This window comes from Notolepis coatsorum (genome assembly GCF_963971535.1).
Source record: "Notolepis coatsorum genome assembly, chromosome: 10".
In the NCBI taxonomy this organism is placed as follows: Eukaryota; Metazoa; Chordata; class Actinopteri; order Aulopiformes; family Paralepididae; genus Notolepis; species Notolepis coatsorum.
This window is the reverse complement of record NC_140174.1, coordinates 134,280,260-134,297,323: the sequence shown is the minus strand read 5'-3', so window position 1 is coordinate 134,297,323 and position 17,064 is coordinate 134,280,260. Positions and strand designations below refer to the sequence as shown.

General features: G+C 40.5%; 1 protein-coding gene across 2 annotated transcripts; it reads right to left on the bottom strand.

Annotated features, from left to right (window-relative positions):
• Positions 1–998: 998 nt before the first annotated feature.
• LOC311235300 (glycerol-3-phosphate acyltransferase 3-like) lies at positions 999–16,076 on the bottom strand. Of its 2 annotated transcripts, none has more exons than XM_084322721.1 (14): positions 15,990–16,076; positions 15,498–15,684; positions 15,245–15,311; positions 8,013–8,158; positions 6,885–7,030; positions 6,190–6,264; positions 5,997–6,086; positions 5,813–5,906; positions 5,571–5,686; positions 5,088–5,143; positions 4,613–4,698; positions 4,116–4,248; positions 2,884–2,959; positions 999–2,459 (listed from the first exon to the last, which is right to left on the bottom strand). In XM_084322721.1, the coding sequence occupies exons 2-14, from the start codon at positions 15,639–15,641 to the stop codon at positions 2,354–2,356; spliced, it is 1,335 nt and encodes a 444-aa protein (XP_084178847.1). In that variant the 5' UTR covers positions 15,642–15,684; positions 15,990–16,076; the 3' UTR covers positions 999–2,353. The 2 variants fall into 2 exon arrangements, with proteins under 2 accessions (XP_084178847.1, XP_084178848.1); XM_084322722.1 differs by having other exon boundaries at positions 15,971–16,029.
• Positions 16,077–17,064: the final 988 nt, after the last annotated feature.

Sequence of the window (17,064 nt, the reverse complement as noted above, 5' to 3'; positions counted from 1 at the left end):
TATACTGCACCTGTATATACTGTTTTTATTGCCCATATCTATGTCTACTATTACCCTACCCATACCTCTATCCCCACCCCCATGCTGCTCTGCTATGACACCCGAATTTCCCCAAGGGAATCAATAAAGGAATATCTTACATCTTATTCTCACCTATTTTATCTTGCAGTGCTTTGCCTCACGTTACTTCTCATGTATACTGGTGGTCTAGAATGTAGTGACCACATTAACCTTTCACTTGACATCGTATCAACAGATATCTGGAATCCACGGAGAGGAAGAATCACAATGGAGACACAGCAGGGGTATGATTAGCGGAGTTAGAAAAACAATTGTCAATTGTTTTAAAACACTGATTCATATCTGTCTGAATATACCTACTTATACACCTGCATATAACCTATGTCTGTATGATAGCATGTACAATGATGTTGTATATACCGTATATATATATTTATTATCACCGTGTATATATATATAATATCCACACCTGTATGTACATACCTGCACATAATCCTTTTACATAATATCTGTAGAAATCCCTTACAAGTTACACTGCTGGTCAGTATGACTAACACCATACCGTCTTTATACCTATATCTCTGTACATATTAATGATAACTCTGTATACATCCGATTAGCACTACACTCGGTAGTACTCATTTATATATTTTATACCCAGTTTAATCACCTGTACATTGTATATTGCTATTGCACTTTACTGTTACATTTGCACTCTTATTTTCATTGTATTGTACGTGTGCTGTATAATGACAATACATTTTAATCTAATGTAATTTGGTCACAACTAAATGTGTGTGGATGCGTGACAAGAAGTTATGTAGTCCATGTACAGTATAGTGGGACAGTATGTAGCCTGTGTATGGTGGGACAGAATTTGCTCAGCTTGGGTCCCAGGCTGAAAAGGATTAAAAGCGTTCTCCAGACCGATAGATGAGCAACAACAGATATTCATGTCTTAAATTTGATGTTTAAATTTGTTTTTATTGAAATACAGGACGCCACTCTTCTTCATGCTGGCAAGGATGACGGTGAGAATCGCTTAATTTATTTGGCAAACAATCAATTCACGAAATTTAGCATACACACACAGAGACATTAAGTGCATCCATAGAGAATCCCTTTCTGAATCCGTTTCAGGAACCGTGGACAAGAGCACACAGGAGACTGGAGGCACTGAGGCAAACAAACCATCCCGTGAAAGAAGTTACAAAAAGTCAAAAACGTGCATCGTTCTTTAGAATCCTCTCGTTTCATATGGACTTCTGATGCACTGGGCTGTAAAGCTGGACAGTGGACACCATTATGTATTGTTCAGGTGCCATTCCCTCATTGTGTCTCCGTCTTTGTATTTTCACTGACGTTTGTAATGTTGACAAAGGATTTTGTAAAAGGTATGGATGATTAACACAAGTAAGAGTGTTTTTTTCCATGAGGAAAAGACAGTACGCGTACAGTATGTATTAAAGATTGCCATGGAACTTTCTCCACAGTAAAACTATATGAAATCAAAATTGTAAAGCAAAGAAATATGCCCCTCAGTAGTATTACCCATGATATGTCAGATCACAGTATATCATGGACAGTGGTCCAAACATCACAAAATACTATTGCTGTTCCAATATTTCCAAATTAGTGGTTATTTTGTTTCCATACTGCATGAACACAGCATGAGGAGGTATCATCGAATATTTATTTCCAAAACCACAATAATGATGGTTGTAAACATATGACAAGTAACACACAATCACAGAAGACCGGTCTCATTCCGGTTTTACCCTTCAGCTGCTCAGACATACAGTATGTAGCCTAACAGGCATTCACCATATGATATACAGACTCAAATTCTAATCTTTTTGTTTGTAAACAGAGGCCGAAAGTATTCACAGTTCATACTATTTCAATATCCAACAGTGCTTTATATAAAAAAAAAAATTTTGGAGAGAGGATAGTTATTTTATTTTGTTCTTGGTTATTTTATTTAGTTCTTGCTGTATATTTTGAAATATAAGTACAATTTATCACAACAACAAAAGTTTAACATGAAATTAGAACCATAGCTGCAATGCGAACAAAAACAAAACAAAATACAAACAAAAAACACTATTCCATTCCATCAAGACTCTACTCATCGATGCACTTAATTTTGCACTTGTACTGCACTTGCACTTCCTGTACACGTTTGACTTCTCCTGTCCGCATTACAAACTCCTCAGAATCCTAGCACAGACTGGCACCGTTTGGTGGCAATTCCATATCTGGTCCGGGTGAGTGAGACAGCGCCCAGGATAAAGGTTTGTCCATCACACTAAAGAGCAGCGGAGGTTTGGTCTCAGTCACTGTTGCTACTGTCCCCCCCAACCACCATACTGCTGTACTGCTTCTGCTGCTGCTCTTTGAACGTGTCCTTCACCTTGGCTCTCTTCAGACCTCCATCCCTGCAAAAAGGCACACAGTGGAATTACATACTGTACAACATCAAACATTGACCTGTGCACTGTGTCAGATATACTGTGCTTGTGCATTTTATTGCCACACGACAGAAGGTTAACCCTTTACTATCACACAACCGACGGCGATGCTCCATCATTAGCTAGCATCCGCGGAGCTAATGATGCTAATGATGGAGCATCGCCGTCGGTTGTGTGATAGTAGAGGGCTAACCTTCTGTATTGTCACAGTGAAAGGGTTAACCGGCTGTCGTGTGGCAGTGAAAGGGTTAATAGTGTGCACGGCGGTACATTATATGATTTAGTCATTAAGAGTCAGGAAATTGCATCTATAAAAAGCATATACTGCAATGTCAAAGCAGAGAAATAAAGAGATACAGACAACAAACTAGATGAATAAGGATTATCTTACCATTGGAGATCTACCAGCCCTCCTTTGAGAGCAATGGTGGACTTTACTCTGTTGGCAAAGTGGACAGCATCTTCCCCTTCCTGCCATGTTCAATTGAAGTATAAAATTAGTGTACTGTGTTTGATTGATTGATTGATTGATTGATTAACAGATTGCAGAATGGGTACAATACAGTACAGCACAATACAAACAACTGCTAAGAGGATGAAGACCAGAAAAAGACATTCGTCTTGTTTACATAAGGGTCCTCCATTTTCAATTCATCAAGACATACAGTACTATGTAAGAAAGAGAGATCATAAAAAATAGAAATTTGACATTTACCGTGGCCAATTTCTAATTGCAGCCACCCGTAGGTGCTCTTTGAGAGCGGTTTTGAAGGAGGGTAGGGATTCACATTCCTTTACGGCTGTGGGTAGGGTGTTCCACATTGATGTGGCATAATTGCTAAACGTGTTTAGTCCATTGTTTGAGCCAAATCTGGGTTGAGCGTGATTAGTGGAGCTCCCTCTGGTGTTGTGGTCGTGGTATTCACTGACCTTTGGGAAGTATTTTGACATGTACATGGGTATCTTTGTTGTGTAGTGTATCTTGTAGACCAGGCCCATTGCAAGTTGCTGTACTCTGTCGTCTACTCTAAGCCATCCTACTGTAGATTGTGAAAATGGGCAGGGCAGTGTGTGTGGTAGTGGTGCCATATGCTATATTGTGTTGACTGCTGTAGTGTGTTGGTCATGTTCAAATCAAATGCATTGTACATTAATGTAACTTTTGTGGTAAATTCTTAATGTAAACATTCTTATTTTTAACAATGCAGGTTAGAGGGTTTACAACGAGAATCTCTTTTATATCCAAGCATTACTGCAATTGGTATTGTAACCAAAATGGTAACAGGCTTATCTAAAAACCTCACCTAAATATTATAGTCATAGTAATAATAATAATGATGATGCAAAATAAAACATGAATGAACATATTTTACAATGTCTAATCACATTGTAAATTATGTGAGAACAAAGACATTGTTGAAAAAAAAATCGGATCCTGGACATCAAGACAAGCTTTTACATGGATAATCACATGCACTTCTCATATTTATATAAGCTATACTGCTATAGATAACGACAAAAGGTTAAATACAAAATCAACGCGTGCTAAATATTTTCACCAAGCACTTCAGTCTCCTTTTCTATCTACTGTAGGTAAAGACATAGAATCAAGTATAATAATACATGCCTGCTGGTGCATAGCCGGTAGATACCAGACGTTACAGACCAGGGCCCAGCTGGTCATCATGCGGAGCAGGTAGCTGACCATGCCGTACTTGGAGCTGTTCCAGAAGGCATCTCCAAACTTGGGGTCATACTGTGGGAGAGTCCAGATACATTTGGTTCCCAAACATTCTCATGTCAATATCCCAAATAGATGATACATTACAAGGCCATGGACCTCCATTTAATTACGATTTTGTGTGCCCCATCTGAAATCTAAATATTATTTACTTTGTAGGGACCTCATGGAGCCCATTCAAATTCGGAATCTCAAAGACTCTGTGAACCATTGGCGTCTATAGTATAGCATGCCTAAGAATTCAGGCCAAGGGAAAGGGAACTACGTGTGAATGAGAAAAGACATTTTGATAAATTATATATATATTTTTTTTTGAAAGTGGTTAATTATGAGTTTATTAAATAGACCAAGGTGTATTAAGGTTCTAAGACAGCAGTACCTTGATGGCTACTGGGTATATCGGTCCTCCAATTTCAAAACTTCCCTTCTTAAACATCATGACGGATGTGTTGTTGACACAGGTGCCTGTGGAAATCAGAGAGCTGTGCTTCAGATGAGCCACTACCTTGATGAATTCTTTCCAAAGCCACAGACGATACCGGTCAATGGCTGTGTATCTTCTCAATGGAAACAATGCCTTTAGACATACAGCATATCTATTGGTAAGATGAAAATACCGTACTATAATACCTGAATCCTAACCTTAGTGGTAAGATGAAAAACATTAAAACTAGGGCTGGGCGATATACCCAAAATATCACATCACAATTCGTTTTGTGAAATCACATTGGTCTATTTCCTTTGACCTTTTAATACTGCTCAAGGAATCCTTTTTTTCCCGTAACTTAAAAAAATATATATATTAGCCCAAGAGCCGTGTTTTGTGGGAGAATCTTCTGCATGGTAATACTGACCCTCTGGGAAGATCAATATAGGAAGCTTCGTCTTGTCATTAACGTGATCCCTCAACCTGGGAAGTAACAGGAGAGAGAGAACGGTCAATGGAAATAACTTTTTTATGAACACTTAATATGCACCTTCAGATGCTGGAACATAAATCAACAGTCTGGAATGAAGATGTGATGATGAGATGATGGAATAACCAGCGAATACCGAAGATAAGAGTTCTAAATTAGCAGCAACTTTCCAGTGGCATATCTGTGCTTGTTTGAGTAATGAGGGGTGATTGAAGGTATTATAGGAGGTTTTTAATGCCAGGAACATGCCATCACCTAGAGAGAGAAAGGTATTATAGATACTTTTATTGCCAGGAACATGCCTCTTTCTGAAGGGGGGGGGGGGGGGGGGGGAGAAAGAGAGAGAGAGAACAGCCACAGAAGTTGGGCAAAATGCTTCATGTTAGTTCATGGTTAAATTGTGTAGTGTGGAAAACAGACCTCTTGGCCACTAGGTGGCGATCTTTCATCTCTGCTCTCTCAAACCAGATGTGAGGGCAGGACCGGACCATGGCTCTCTGCAACACGCCTATCAGACCTCCGTGCACCTGACCCACCTGGAAACCACACAGGAACACGCAGCAACATTTAGAATGCCAACACTTGATCATGTATGCATCATCTATTCTGTAACAAATGTAAGACAAAAAATCTAAATTTAAGTATTTTATGACCTTACATACCATGGCATAACATCCATCATTGCAGAGAATCACAATGTCGATAGGAGAGGTATGATTGGCAACACAGATCCCTCCCTTTTTGGGCCTGTTCTCCCTGTATTTTTATGAGGCAATCAGCATGTTCAGACAAAGTATGAGAACATAAGACCCTTAAATGTGAACAGAGGCGAGGAGGTTCACTTACTTGTTGTGGTAGAGGATGGTGGCAGATAGTCCTCTGGCACAGATCCTGTAGCACATAACGTGAACCCACTCACTAAGCCAGTACTTTAACCTGAAAACAGAAATGTACATAATAAACAAAGATAATTAGATGGCGGAATGCCCATTAAAAAGGCATAATCAGCATTATTGGGCCACTAATTGTTAATATTTACCTCCAGTTTGGGAGTAATCCAACAGCAGATGTCCCTATGACCAGCCAGATGAGGCCAATTGAGGCCAGGGTTATCCTATAGGCAATTGTAGAATTGCCATTTTTATTACATTTATACAGGTAGAGTTCTGCTTAAAATAAACATGCCAACATTATGGGAAATTCACTTTCCGTCTTCTCCAGAATCAGAAGATCGATACCAATTTCCTCTCTGTGCGTTCAGTAGAAAGCTATTCGGCAACACATTAGCCTAGCTTAGCACAACAGAATGGAAGCGGATGCATAACAACGTTAGCCAACTAACACCTTTCTTGGAGTTTGAGTTAAGCTAGCCACTACACATCCGCTTCCATTAATTATGCTAGGCTAGGCTATTGTGCAGCAGTCGGATAGCTTTCTACTGAATGCAGGAAGAGGACATTTCCCAACAGGTTAGCGTGTGCCTTTAACACACATGCCTAGTGAGAACATGGAGATTTCAGTTCATCTCTAAATTTGATTTACATGCTTATGCCCATTATTTATTACAAGGAATATTGCAACCCCCCACACCTCATGATACCACTTCATTATCGGAGGACATGCATGTGTAATAATCGGTATCGGTCGATATGGGTAAGGAAGAATTGTATATCCGTTTCTAAATGAAAAACAACAACATTATTAGCACATTCCCAATATGCAGCATTGGTCTACCTGAGTGGGGCCAGAATGCAGTATCTTATGAAGACCCCCAGACCATAGACCAGCGTTAGTCTGGGACTGATATACTGGAAATCATTGTTGGTTCGTGTCAGCAGATTCCACGACACCAGCTCCTCAGAGGAGAAGCGCTGGGTCACCTAGGGGCAGAGGGAGAGGGGGGGCAAAGACGATGATTTGGTGTGCACAAATTAATACTTTTTACCATGAAATATCTATGTTTTTTGATGGGAAGCAACTCTAGAGCCTGCAATGTCACTAACTAACTAACTAACTCAAATCTAAAAAGGTGACCGAGCCTTTGGGGTGACTTCCCCCAAGCTGTGGAACAGTCTGCCCCAACCCTTTGTTAAAGACTCCCTCTCCTCACTGGCTCTTCATTCAGGTCGAGCCGGACACCCATGCTTCTATTTTCACTGTGGATTTGATATTGTATTTTTCTGTTGCATTTGTATTGTTGTTATACGTGTACTACTGTTTGCAGTACTATATCCGTTTGTGTAAATTGTGCATCTTGTGTTGTATTTTTATTAGTATTGTATTTACATTACTTTTGTACTTTGTATTGTGCAGCACTTTGGTCAACCTTGGTTGTTTTTAAATGTGCGACTCGATTTCCAAATGTCTTTAAGATCGTTGCAACAGAGAAAAAGAGGTGGCGTCCCAGTTATATTTTCTATACTGTTCAGTAAAACGGACAGATCTGTACTCCGTGTTGGTCGACAATGGCTCAGGAGGTAGAGTGGTCGTCTGGTAATCCGGAGGTTCCCGGTTCGATTCCCGCTCCTTAACCCCTAACTGCTCCCGATGAGCAGGTTGGCACCTTGCATGGTCGCCTCTGCCATCGGTGTGTGAGTGAATGGGTAAAATGTGTGGAACAAATTATAAAGCGCTTCGGATAAAAGCTGCTATATAAATGCACCACTTACCATTTAAAAGGTTTATGAATGTGTGAAAATTCAAAAAGTGTTATTGGTGCATCCTGAGTACATACGTCTCTGAAATTACTTCCTAATGTACACGACACGCATACCAAAAAAAAAATGCTCTGTCCGATTATTGTCCTTCTACTGCGTTATCCTCATCGTCTTCAGAGAAAATAATTAACTTTTTTATTATTACCTCATCCTCTACAATGCTTTCAATGCCTCGTCGATAGAAGTAGAAGCAGTCGCTGAGTGTGAAGTCGCCACTCAGCGGTTTGGGGCGACTGCGTCTCAGCTCCTCGATTTCCTCCTCCATAGAGCCATCATCCCTCTGGATGAGGCCTGGAACACACGCACACGCACACACACACACGCCACAAAATAATTATATAAGATTGTCGGTCTACTAGTCTTCATCAAAATTTGATGGAATCCTTATCTCAGTGGTAATCTAAAAGGATAAACTATAATCTTGGCTTTTATCATAGATTTAGTTGATACTGTACAGGACTGGTACCCATTACCCAATTCCAAAGCCGTCCCCAGACCTTTGGGGGCCGTCTGCAATTTTTGGGGGGTCATTCCGTTTGACCTTAAATCAGATCTCTACCCCAGAGGGTAGATAATTAACATTTGTCATGATCATTGATGTTTTGACGGGCCCTCTTGATTGGCTGGCTGGCTGACCTCCGTATGACAAATTAAATAAATAAGAGGGCCTTGATTAAATAATTCCACAACTTCTGATTGGTCAATTGGTTTGGGGGGGTCCCTATTCTGATTGGTTAAATTGGTTGTGTGTGTGGGGGCGGGGGCTATTATGGTCTGCCTAGTGGACAGGATGGCCCATTTGCTGTAATTTTTATTCACAAAGTCCCGATTTGATTTAATTTGTATTTAAATTAGGCTTGGTGCTAGTTTCTGGGGGCCAGCATCTGCCATTGAAAAAAATTCAATATGATCAACTGAGTTTCAGTAGTAGTTCGGCAGACTAGAATGGCACTCACAACAGAGACACCTACAGCTGCCAGGGCAAAGCTACCGTTACTGTCCCCATCAGCTGTGTCAAACTAACTACAGTCAAATTAACCACAGCCAGCTGTGTTTTTGTCATGCTGAAAAATGGATTGGCCCTTTTCAATTGAAAAGCATAGCCTATATGAACTCTTGTGAGTCTGTTTCTCTGTGTGGTGTTTATGTGAGTGCTACTCCCACCAACAGAAATAGACAGTTAAGATTACAGAAAGGAGATATGCTGTGAAAACAGCTGAAGGAACTAACATCCCAGCCTTATATCCGCCAAGAAAGTCCCCTTAAATCAGTAGTGTGGGAGCATTTGACAGCTAAAGAATGACCAGGAGATTGGTGAAGACTGATATCCAGCATGCCGACGAAAAGTGACCAACGGGTCCAATGCGTGTAACATGCTTTGCATCCTTGAGATCACCATCCATCCCTGTATGCCCAAGTCATGGTAACAAGCTAAACTAGCTGCTAACAAAGCCCCAAAACAGTTACTAACTAACCCTGGAGCAGCTCACAGGAGAGCGGTCCTCTGGGCGAGTTGACTTTAGTTTTGAGTTAAAAAAATAAATAAAAATTAACACCGATACAGTACGTCTGCAATTTAGAGAAGAGTAAATTATTTCTGTCTAAACAAGCATTTTTATCACGGCCCCAGAAAAGATTTTCAGTTTTCAGTTGCTATCGCTATCAGCTCCATCTTTAATCTTTCAAAATGTTCAGTTGCTATCGCATGCACTTATCTGTGTTTCACTACACATATGAGTGCATGCTTACCAACTGTTCGCCTGTTTTACTGCAACACCAGGGTTTCCCATTAATTACCTAGACTGTGGCGGCCCGCCAGTCTAATTAGTCCCGTCACAGTTGTATAATGAACCAATAATAATGTTTTTTTTTTTTTTTTTTACTATTTTTTTAAATATAAAGTTTGCCAATAGGGATGTAACAGTAGTATTGGCAGTGGTAGTAGTCTATATTTTTATATTTTCAAGAAAATAAACCAGTTCAACACAGGTAACCACTTTTGCTTCATTTCTTTGATGGCTCAAATGTCTGCTCTAGTCCCGTGGTTCCCAAACCTCTCCTCGAGGCACCCCAGCCGTTCAATGTATTTGTTAAATTCCACCACCAGCACACCTGATTCAACTAATAAAGGGCTAGTTAAGTTGAAACGGCTGGGGTGCTTCGAGGAGAGGATTGGGAAGCACTAGTCTAGTCGATTTTGTGTTTTGAGCACAAAGTTCATCATAGATCTAGCCTCTTTATTTTGCTCTCAAAGTGCACCAGATTGATGCATTTAACTTTAAAATGGGGGGGGGGGGGGGGGGGGGGGGTCGGAGGTTCACCCCCCATAGTCTCTGAAAATCCTGTGGGAAACACTGAACACTTATCACCGACATCTAAGAAAGGAGATCCCCCCTTGAATGGCCCTTCTAAGGTTTCTCTCCTCCACATTGCCTGTGGTGCATTTTTTCCTATTGCTAGGTTTTAGTGAGTTTTTCCTTACCTTCGCGTGGGGTATGGCTGGGAGTGTTGCATTTATTAAAAAAAAATTGGACTTTATGGTGTTCTTGTTTTGTTCTTGACTTATTGTGATGTTTCTTCTTGACTTGTTTAAAGAAGACGTGTCCGGCCCATGGGGACATTAACGTGTGTTGTCGGGCCTTACAAAAAAATTTGATTTGCAGTAGATCAGGGGTAGGCAACCTTAGGCGCGCATGCCTGCATAGGCACGCAGGGGCATTTGCATAGGCACAGGGGGCAGCAGTAAAAAAATAAATAAAAAATATATATACTTTTTTTTTTTTTTGCTTTGAAATATTATAGTGAAATATTTTGCACTGTTGTCGCATTTATCTTGTTGAAATCCTCCCACAGGTTCTTTTTACTACCACATATTTAATTGAGACCCTTTATTTGTTATTATTTCAATTTAGCTGGAAATACATTGCTACATCATTCAGTAACATTTGCAGAGCCTTATAACAAAAACATTATTACGGTCACCTTTGTGACCAGTGGGATTAATCAACAAATTTTATTATTTATTTTTCTATTTCATTGAACATTGCACATGTTAAAAGCCATATTCTTTACTCAAAATGTGAGTATTACCAAGTCAACTTGTGTTCTTAAAACAATGACAATAAACATAGTTTTATTAGGTTGAAATAATGTGGTTATGTACTTATTTTTCTGGATTATTATGGATTGAAAACTGAAAACCTTAATGCACAGTAACTGAACTCAATATTTTTAAGTTCTGGTAACTTATTATTATATATTTTTTACAGTGTAGTCTTGCGATCAATCAAAACTTATTTATACGATATACCTCACATTCACCCTCCATTCACATCCTGGTGTTCTCCTGGTGTTCTCCATTAGGCCTGTAGGTGGAGCTATGACAGCCCACGTACAGTACACACACCGATGGTGTGTGATGTGTCCAAAAATGAATGGGCAAATGTGAGTGAAATGGTCGCACTGTATGCAGCTGTTTGTCTGCATTGCATCCCCCCCCCCCCCCCCAACCCAGATTTAGGGTTGATACAACCATCATAATAATATTGTTAATAATAACGATAATGATGTAATAATGTAAAAATTATCATAAAAAATACCTGATTATGAGAAAAAATATTTACGATGCATGGAATATTGTTGAGGCACACTAGTTACAACTATATTTCAAACAGGCACTCCATGTCAAAAAGGTTGCTGACCCCTGCAGTAGATGGTCTCCATTTAAACTTTGCAGGCGCCCGAGCACTTTCCTCCAACTTCTCCTACTGCATCCATCACTGTTCTCCCTCCACCTATGTCTCACAGGACAGCAGACCCAGACTGTGGCATTACATGCACACACCTCAACCATTGACGTCCCCCTGATCCCAGCCCCTACCACCAATAGTATCCAGCTGCAGCCCGGCAGACCATACGGCAGACCATGGCTCCTCCCACTGCCACACTCTCAGACCCACACTGTCAGGCCCCTCTCTCCCAATGGCTGATTTGGGTCACGAGACCGTCACAGGCCCGCTCAGCAGCGCCACCCACCCAATGGCTGAAGTCGAGTATTGCACTGTGCGGGATTGATTTGATTGATTGTAGTACCATGTAGTACCCTGTAGTGCCATGTAGTACCCTGTAGTACCATGTAGTGCCCTGTAGTATCCTGTAGTGCCATGTAGTACCATGTAGTACCATGTAGGACCCTGTAGTACCATGTAGTAGCCTGTAGTGCCATGTATACCCTGTAGTACCCTGTAGTACCATGTATACCATGTAGTAGGGCTGACCTTCGATTTTTTTTTGGCAATCGAAGCTTCGGGGCCGAGCGTCGATTTTAATTCGAAGCTTCGAATAATTTTTTATTTTTTTAATCTTATGTTGTGGGACTTATACAGCACTTTGGAAAACTTTGTTGTTTTTAAATGTGCTCTATAAATAAAGTGGATTGGATTAATGAATTAAGTAGCCCCTTTCGTGACTGTGACGCCAACACGGCTGTGTGATTTAATTCAAGGTGGATCGCTGTTGTCGTTTGAACAACTTCAGATTTCATGGGAACTACCAATCCCCCAAATCAAGAATGTTTAAGATGAATGAAGTAAGTAAAGTTTTGATTATTTGAAATATGGCCTGTGTAGACTAAACTATGCACAGAATTATGTCAGTCTACAAGGTCCGGATTCTACATGGTCCGGCAATGTAGACCTTGTAGACTCCACTACAGACCAATTATCAGTGAATGTTCATGCATTTTTAAGAAGGGCTACTTCCACAAAAAAACAAAGAACTCACCAAAACATCTCAGTAGCACCTTATCTAAATGTTCTATTTCATATATGGAGATTCATATTTATTTATGTATTGCATGCATTTCTACATTTTATTTCCTATTTTGTTTATTCATCCCAGTATCTTTCTTTCTTATGTGTGGAATTCTACAAGGCATTTACATTCACATTTACATTTAGTCATTTAGCTGACGCTTTTATCCAAAGCGACTTACAAGTTCTGTACGACAGGTCATCAGGAAGGATACAACTCCATCAGCTGAGTAACAATATTCATCAAAGTGTTGCGTGTTACAGTGTAGGTTACATGTAGTTTATTAGGACAAGTGCATGACAGTGCATTTTTATTTTATTTTTTTTATTTTATTTCAGATAATGGTTGAAGAAGTGCGTCTTTAGTCGACGGCGAAAGATTGGATGGGATTCGGCTGTCCTAACTGGGGTGGGTAGTTCATTCCACCATTGTGGGGCAAGGACTGAGAATAGGCGTGTAGGTGGTGTATATGTGTTTGAGGATGATATCCTTCAAACAGGCAATAGTGATGATATAATTTGGGCAGTGCTGAGCTGGGTTACTTTCCTCCAGTGTATTTGTCCCCCGGCCCCACCCAATGGCCCCATGCACACACACACACACAGAAGTAAAAATTAATAATTTTTTTTTTTTTTAACTTCGATTTTTTTTTTTATGTTCGAAGCTTGTGCCATCGAACGAAGCTTCGAAGCTTCGAAGTATTTAAGACAGCCCTAATATACAGTACACGCACACACAGGCACTCGGGCAGGTGAGGCAGAGCAGTGAACTTGTGTAGTCTGTCAAAGAGCCCAGGCCATGATGATATACACGCACACGCACACACACACACACAGGCACTCGGGCAGGTGAGGCAGAGCAGTGAACTTGTGTAGTATCGCCCTTGTGCGTTCAAAAGGTGTAACGTTATCCTCAAGGACAATGGTGGAAATTATTATTATTATTATTATTATGTCATTGTCCGATTTGAAAAATATTCAAGAAGAATATGGCTCGGGCTGCACATACACACACAGGCGTGAGTGCAATATCCCCTTTGCACTGATCCACACGCGCTGGGGTGAAACTAGAGATATCTGTAGGAGGCATGCTGGAAATAACATCTATCAAATATTTTTGAATTCTGAATGAATTCTGGTTCTTTTATCTCATCTTGGGGAGGTTTTTATTTTTGCATTGTCTAGAATAATTCAATTCTGGATGTGTCGTACTCTGTAAATCACAGGATTGAGAAACAAAGCAGCTGGACGTTTCTCACCATCCTCTGTTTATTTCAACACCCCTTGTTGAGGCCATAGATTACACTCCACTCATGAAATAACAGTACATTACACATTCTGGATGCAGATTGATTGTTATCAGTTCATTGGCTATTACAATACATTGACTGCATATTCAGAGCACAAAATATGTCTGCTTTCCAATTCCAACCACCCTACTACTAATAGACCACGGAACTGCAGGCAAAACATGCAAAAAACACGCAATGGCATTGCAGCTTTTGAACTAAATACCCAAAGACAATAAATAACAGCGCTAGGTTATGAGGAAGGCTAATTGTTCTCCCAACTGATCAGAGACTAGTTAAAACGCTATCAGCTGGGAGGGCTCCACTCCACAGTATCTGATTGCACATTGACAAAGTCCAGAAGACATAATTACACAAACAAGAATCGTATTCCATCAAAGCTGTCATAACAATGCTGGCACTGTCTTTGTTCATGAAACGTTTTCCTCTACAAACTACATAACCTCCTTTGCCTTAAGACAAAATAACACTGGGATACTTTGATGTGCTCATCTCGAGTGTTTGATCCAATCTTAAAATGCAAACTAAGACACATGGGTGTATCTTTATGTGCTACAGAATGGATTAGGTATGACTGTATAACAGTGACTGATAAAGTGTTGAGTAATTGTGTCCATTGTCAAGATAGGCAGGCTGCCCATATAGCCAGATCACCTTGTTACCAGATCACTGCGTTACCTTTCACAAAACATTCTCAGGATGACTGAGACACACCAGTCACTGGATGGCACAAAAAAATAACTACTCCATTAAAAAGATCCAAAGCACTGCCGTACACAATGTTGGACACATATGAACTGTGCTCTAAGCATAATTATATATAGGCCTCTGTGCCCTGACCTCTAGACGTTTTATAGCTTGTTGGTAGCTGTTCCCCATTCTCTGTAACTACAATGTCAACAGGAATTGTAAGCCAATACTGGTATGTAATGAATTCAAACTAGCAACATGATACTGGCTCAAGTGAGCAACATGTCTGAAGCTTGCACAGACTTGTGAGGTTCAAACAGCAATACAGGAACTTCTAAATGTCAACACAAGAACAAGCACCATATTTCACAATCAACAGTATGACAAAAACGCACAGGTGGCTTTACAGCAGAATCCTAACTGGATGAAATACAATAGCATACATTTCACATCTCAAACGTATTCTTATAAAATACTTTTTTTGACATGTCTTTCTATCTTTATTTCTCTTCCCTTGCTTCCTTCCTTCTTTCCATCCACCGATCCAAGTATTCTGCTGTACTCACCATTAGATGGTGAAGATTTGAGTTGCTTGTCTTCTAAGTGGGCCTTTTGAATATTCAGAGTGGCCCACTGTTGGATGGAACATAGGGGACATCATTTTTAGTTGTTTATGTTTTGTTATGATGCATAACAAGACTTGTGTTCGAAATAAACAAATAACCTCAATGCATGTAGATTTGTTTAAAGACATTTAATTAAATTAAAATAGAAACATAGGGGTGCACAACACAATCATTTGAAAGGCAGTAGGCCTACCTCGAGTATTCTGACCAGGATATTCATGTAGGTCTCAGAGATGCCCAGGGAGAAGCCGAACATAGCTGGCACCATGATGAGGGCAACGATCAGGTAGAACCAACCCTCCAGCCACCACAGCGCTATCTCCCAGAAGACCTCCATCTCTTCACCACTCTCTGCAACAGGAGTGTATGTAACTGTAGCCCTAGGGAAATAAAAGTCATGTTATGATCAGGCGTAATAACCACATTCTACCACCATGACAAAGTTGACCATCAGTACACCAACGAACTAAAGTATTTCACGTTGAACTCTGAGAGATAGTTGGGCTAGTAATAGCCTATATAGCCCAAACGCATGCACCAAGACGCACGCAGCTAGACTCGGTATTACCAAACGTTTTCAACGTCCTTCGTAAATTAACAAAGAATATTGGAGTACAACTAGTTCAACTAGTATTTCTTTCATAACTCCGAAGCTAAATAGTTTACCAGGCGCGGTCGATTTTACCTGTCAAACTTCAATCCATGCCCTTGCGATTACCTGTAGAAGCCTACTTGAATGGATTGTAAAGCAAGCACGCCCATTTTACTCTAGTAAATCAAATCAGCTCTAGAGACTCTCTCTTCTAGACCAAAGTTCACAAGTCGTGTATTCCAACGACCCCCTGTGGCCAGATATGGAATTGCCGACACAACCATAGGTCGGATCAGGTCGGATCAAGGCCTACAGTTGTAGACTGGTGAAGTACAGTAGAAAAGCAACGTGCTTACAACAATAGCCTTGAATTGAACTCACTATGAATTGAAAATGGGGAGTGGACCCTGATGTAAACAAGACAAACGTATTTCTCTGCTCTGCAACCCCGTAACAATTATGTGTATTGAGCCGTACTGTATTGTACCCATTCTGCAATCTGTTAAATAAAGTTTTCATTCATTCATTCATTCATTCATTCATTCATTCATTCATTCATTCATTCAGCCTACAATTTTTCAACATGTAGCCTACACCCAGAACAAGCCTGCACTCAAATGTACACACAAACACACCACACACACACACACACACACACACACACACACACACACACACACACACACACACACACACACACACACACACACACACACACACACACACACACACACACACACACACACACACACACATTTGAAATGTTTATTTATGTCCACATGAACAGAAGTACAAGGAAGCCTCATACAAAGGACATAAACACTGCCAGTGCAGTCAGAAAGTATGAAAGAACAGCCAGTTACAGAGTACATGGACGGCAGAACGCTGTTACATACAGTATGGCTGAACTACTGGTCGGACACATCGGACACGAATCATGGGTAAAGGAAACAATGCCTCCTCCAAATTGAGCGGCTTCCTATAATTGCTGATACTGAGCAGTACCTTGCTAACTGCTTGGCCTTCCTTTTGGGGAGACCGGCTATTTGTAGGCCCCTCACAACCAACTTGTGCACATGCCCTAGGCTGCCAAAGATAAAAACTAGGAGTTTACATCTGTAGCCTAGCTGTGAGATGGTCTGCTGTAGCTGTTGGTATTTCAACACTT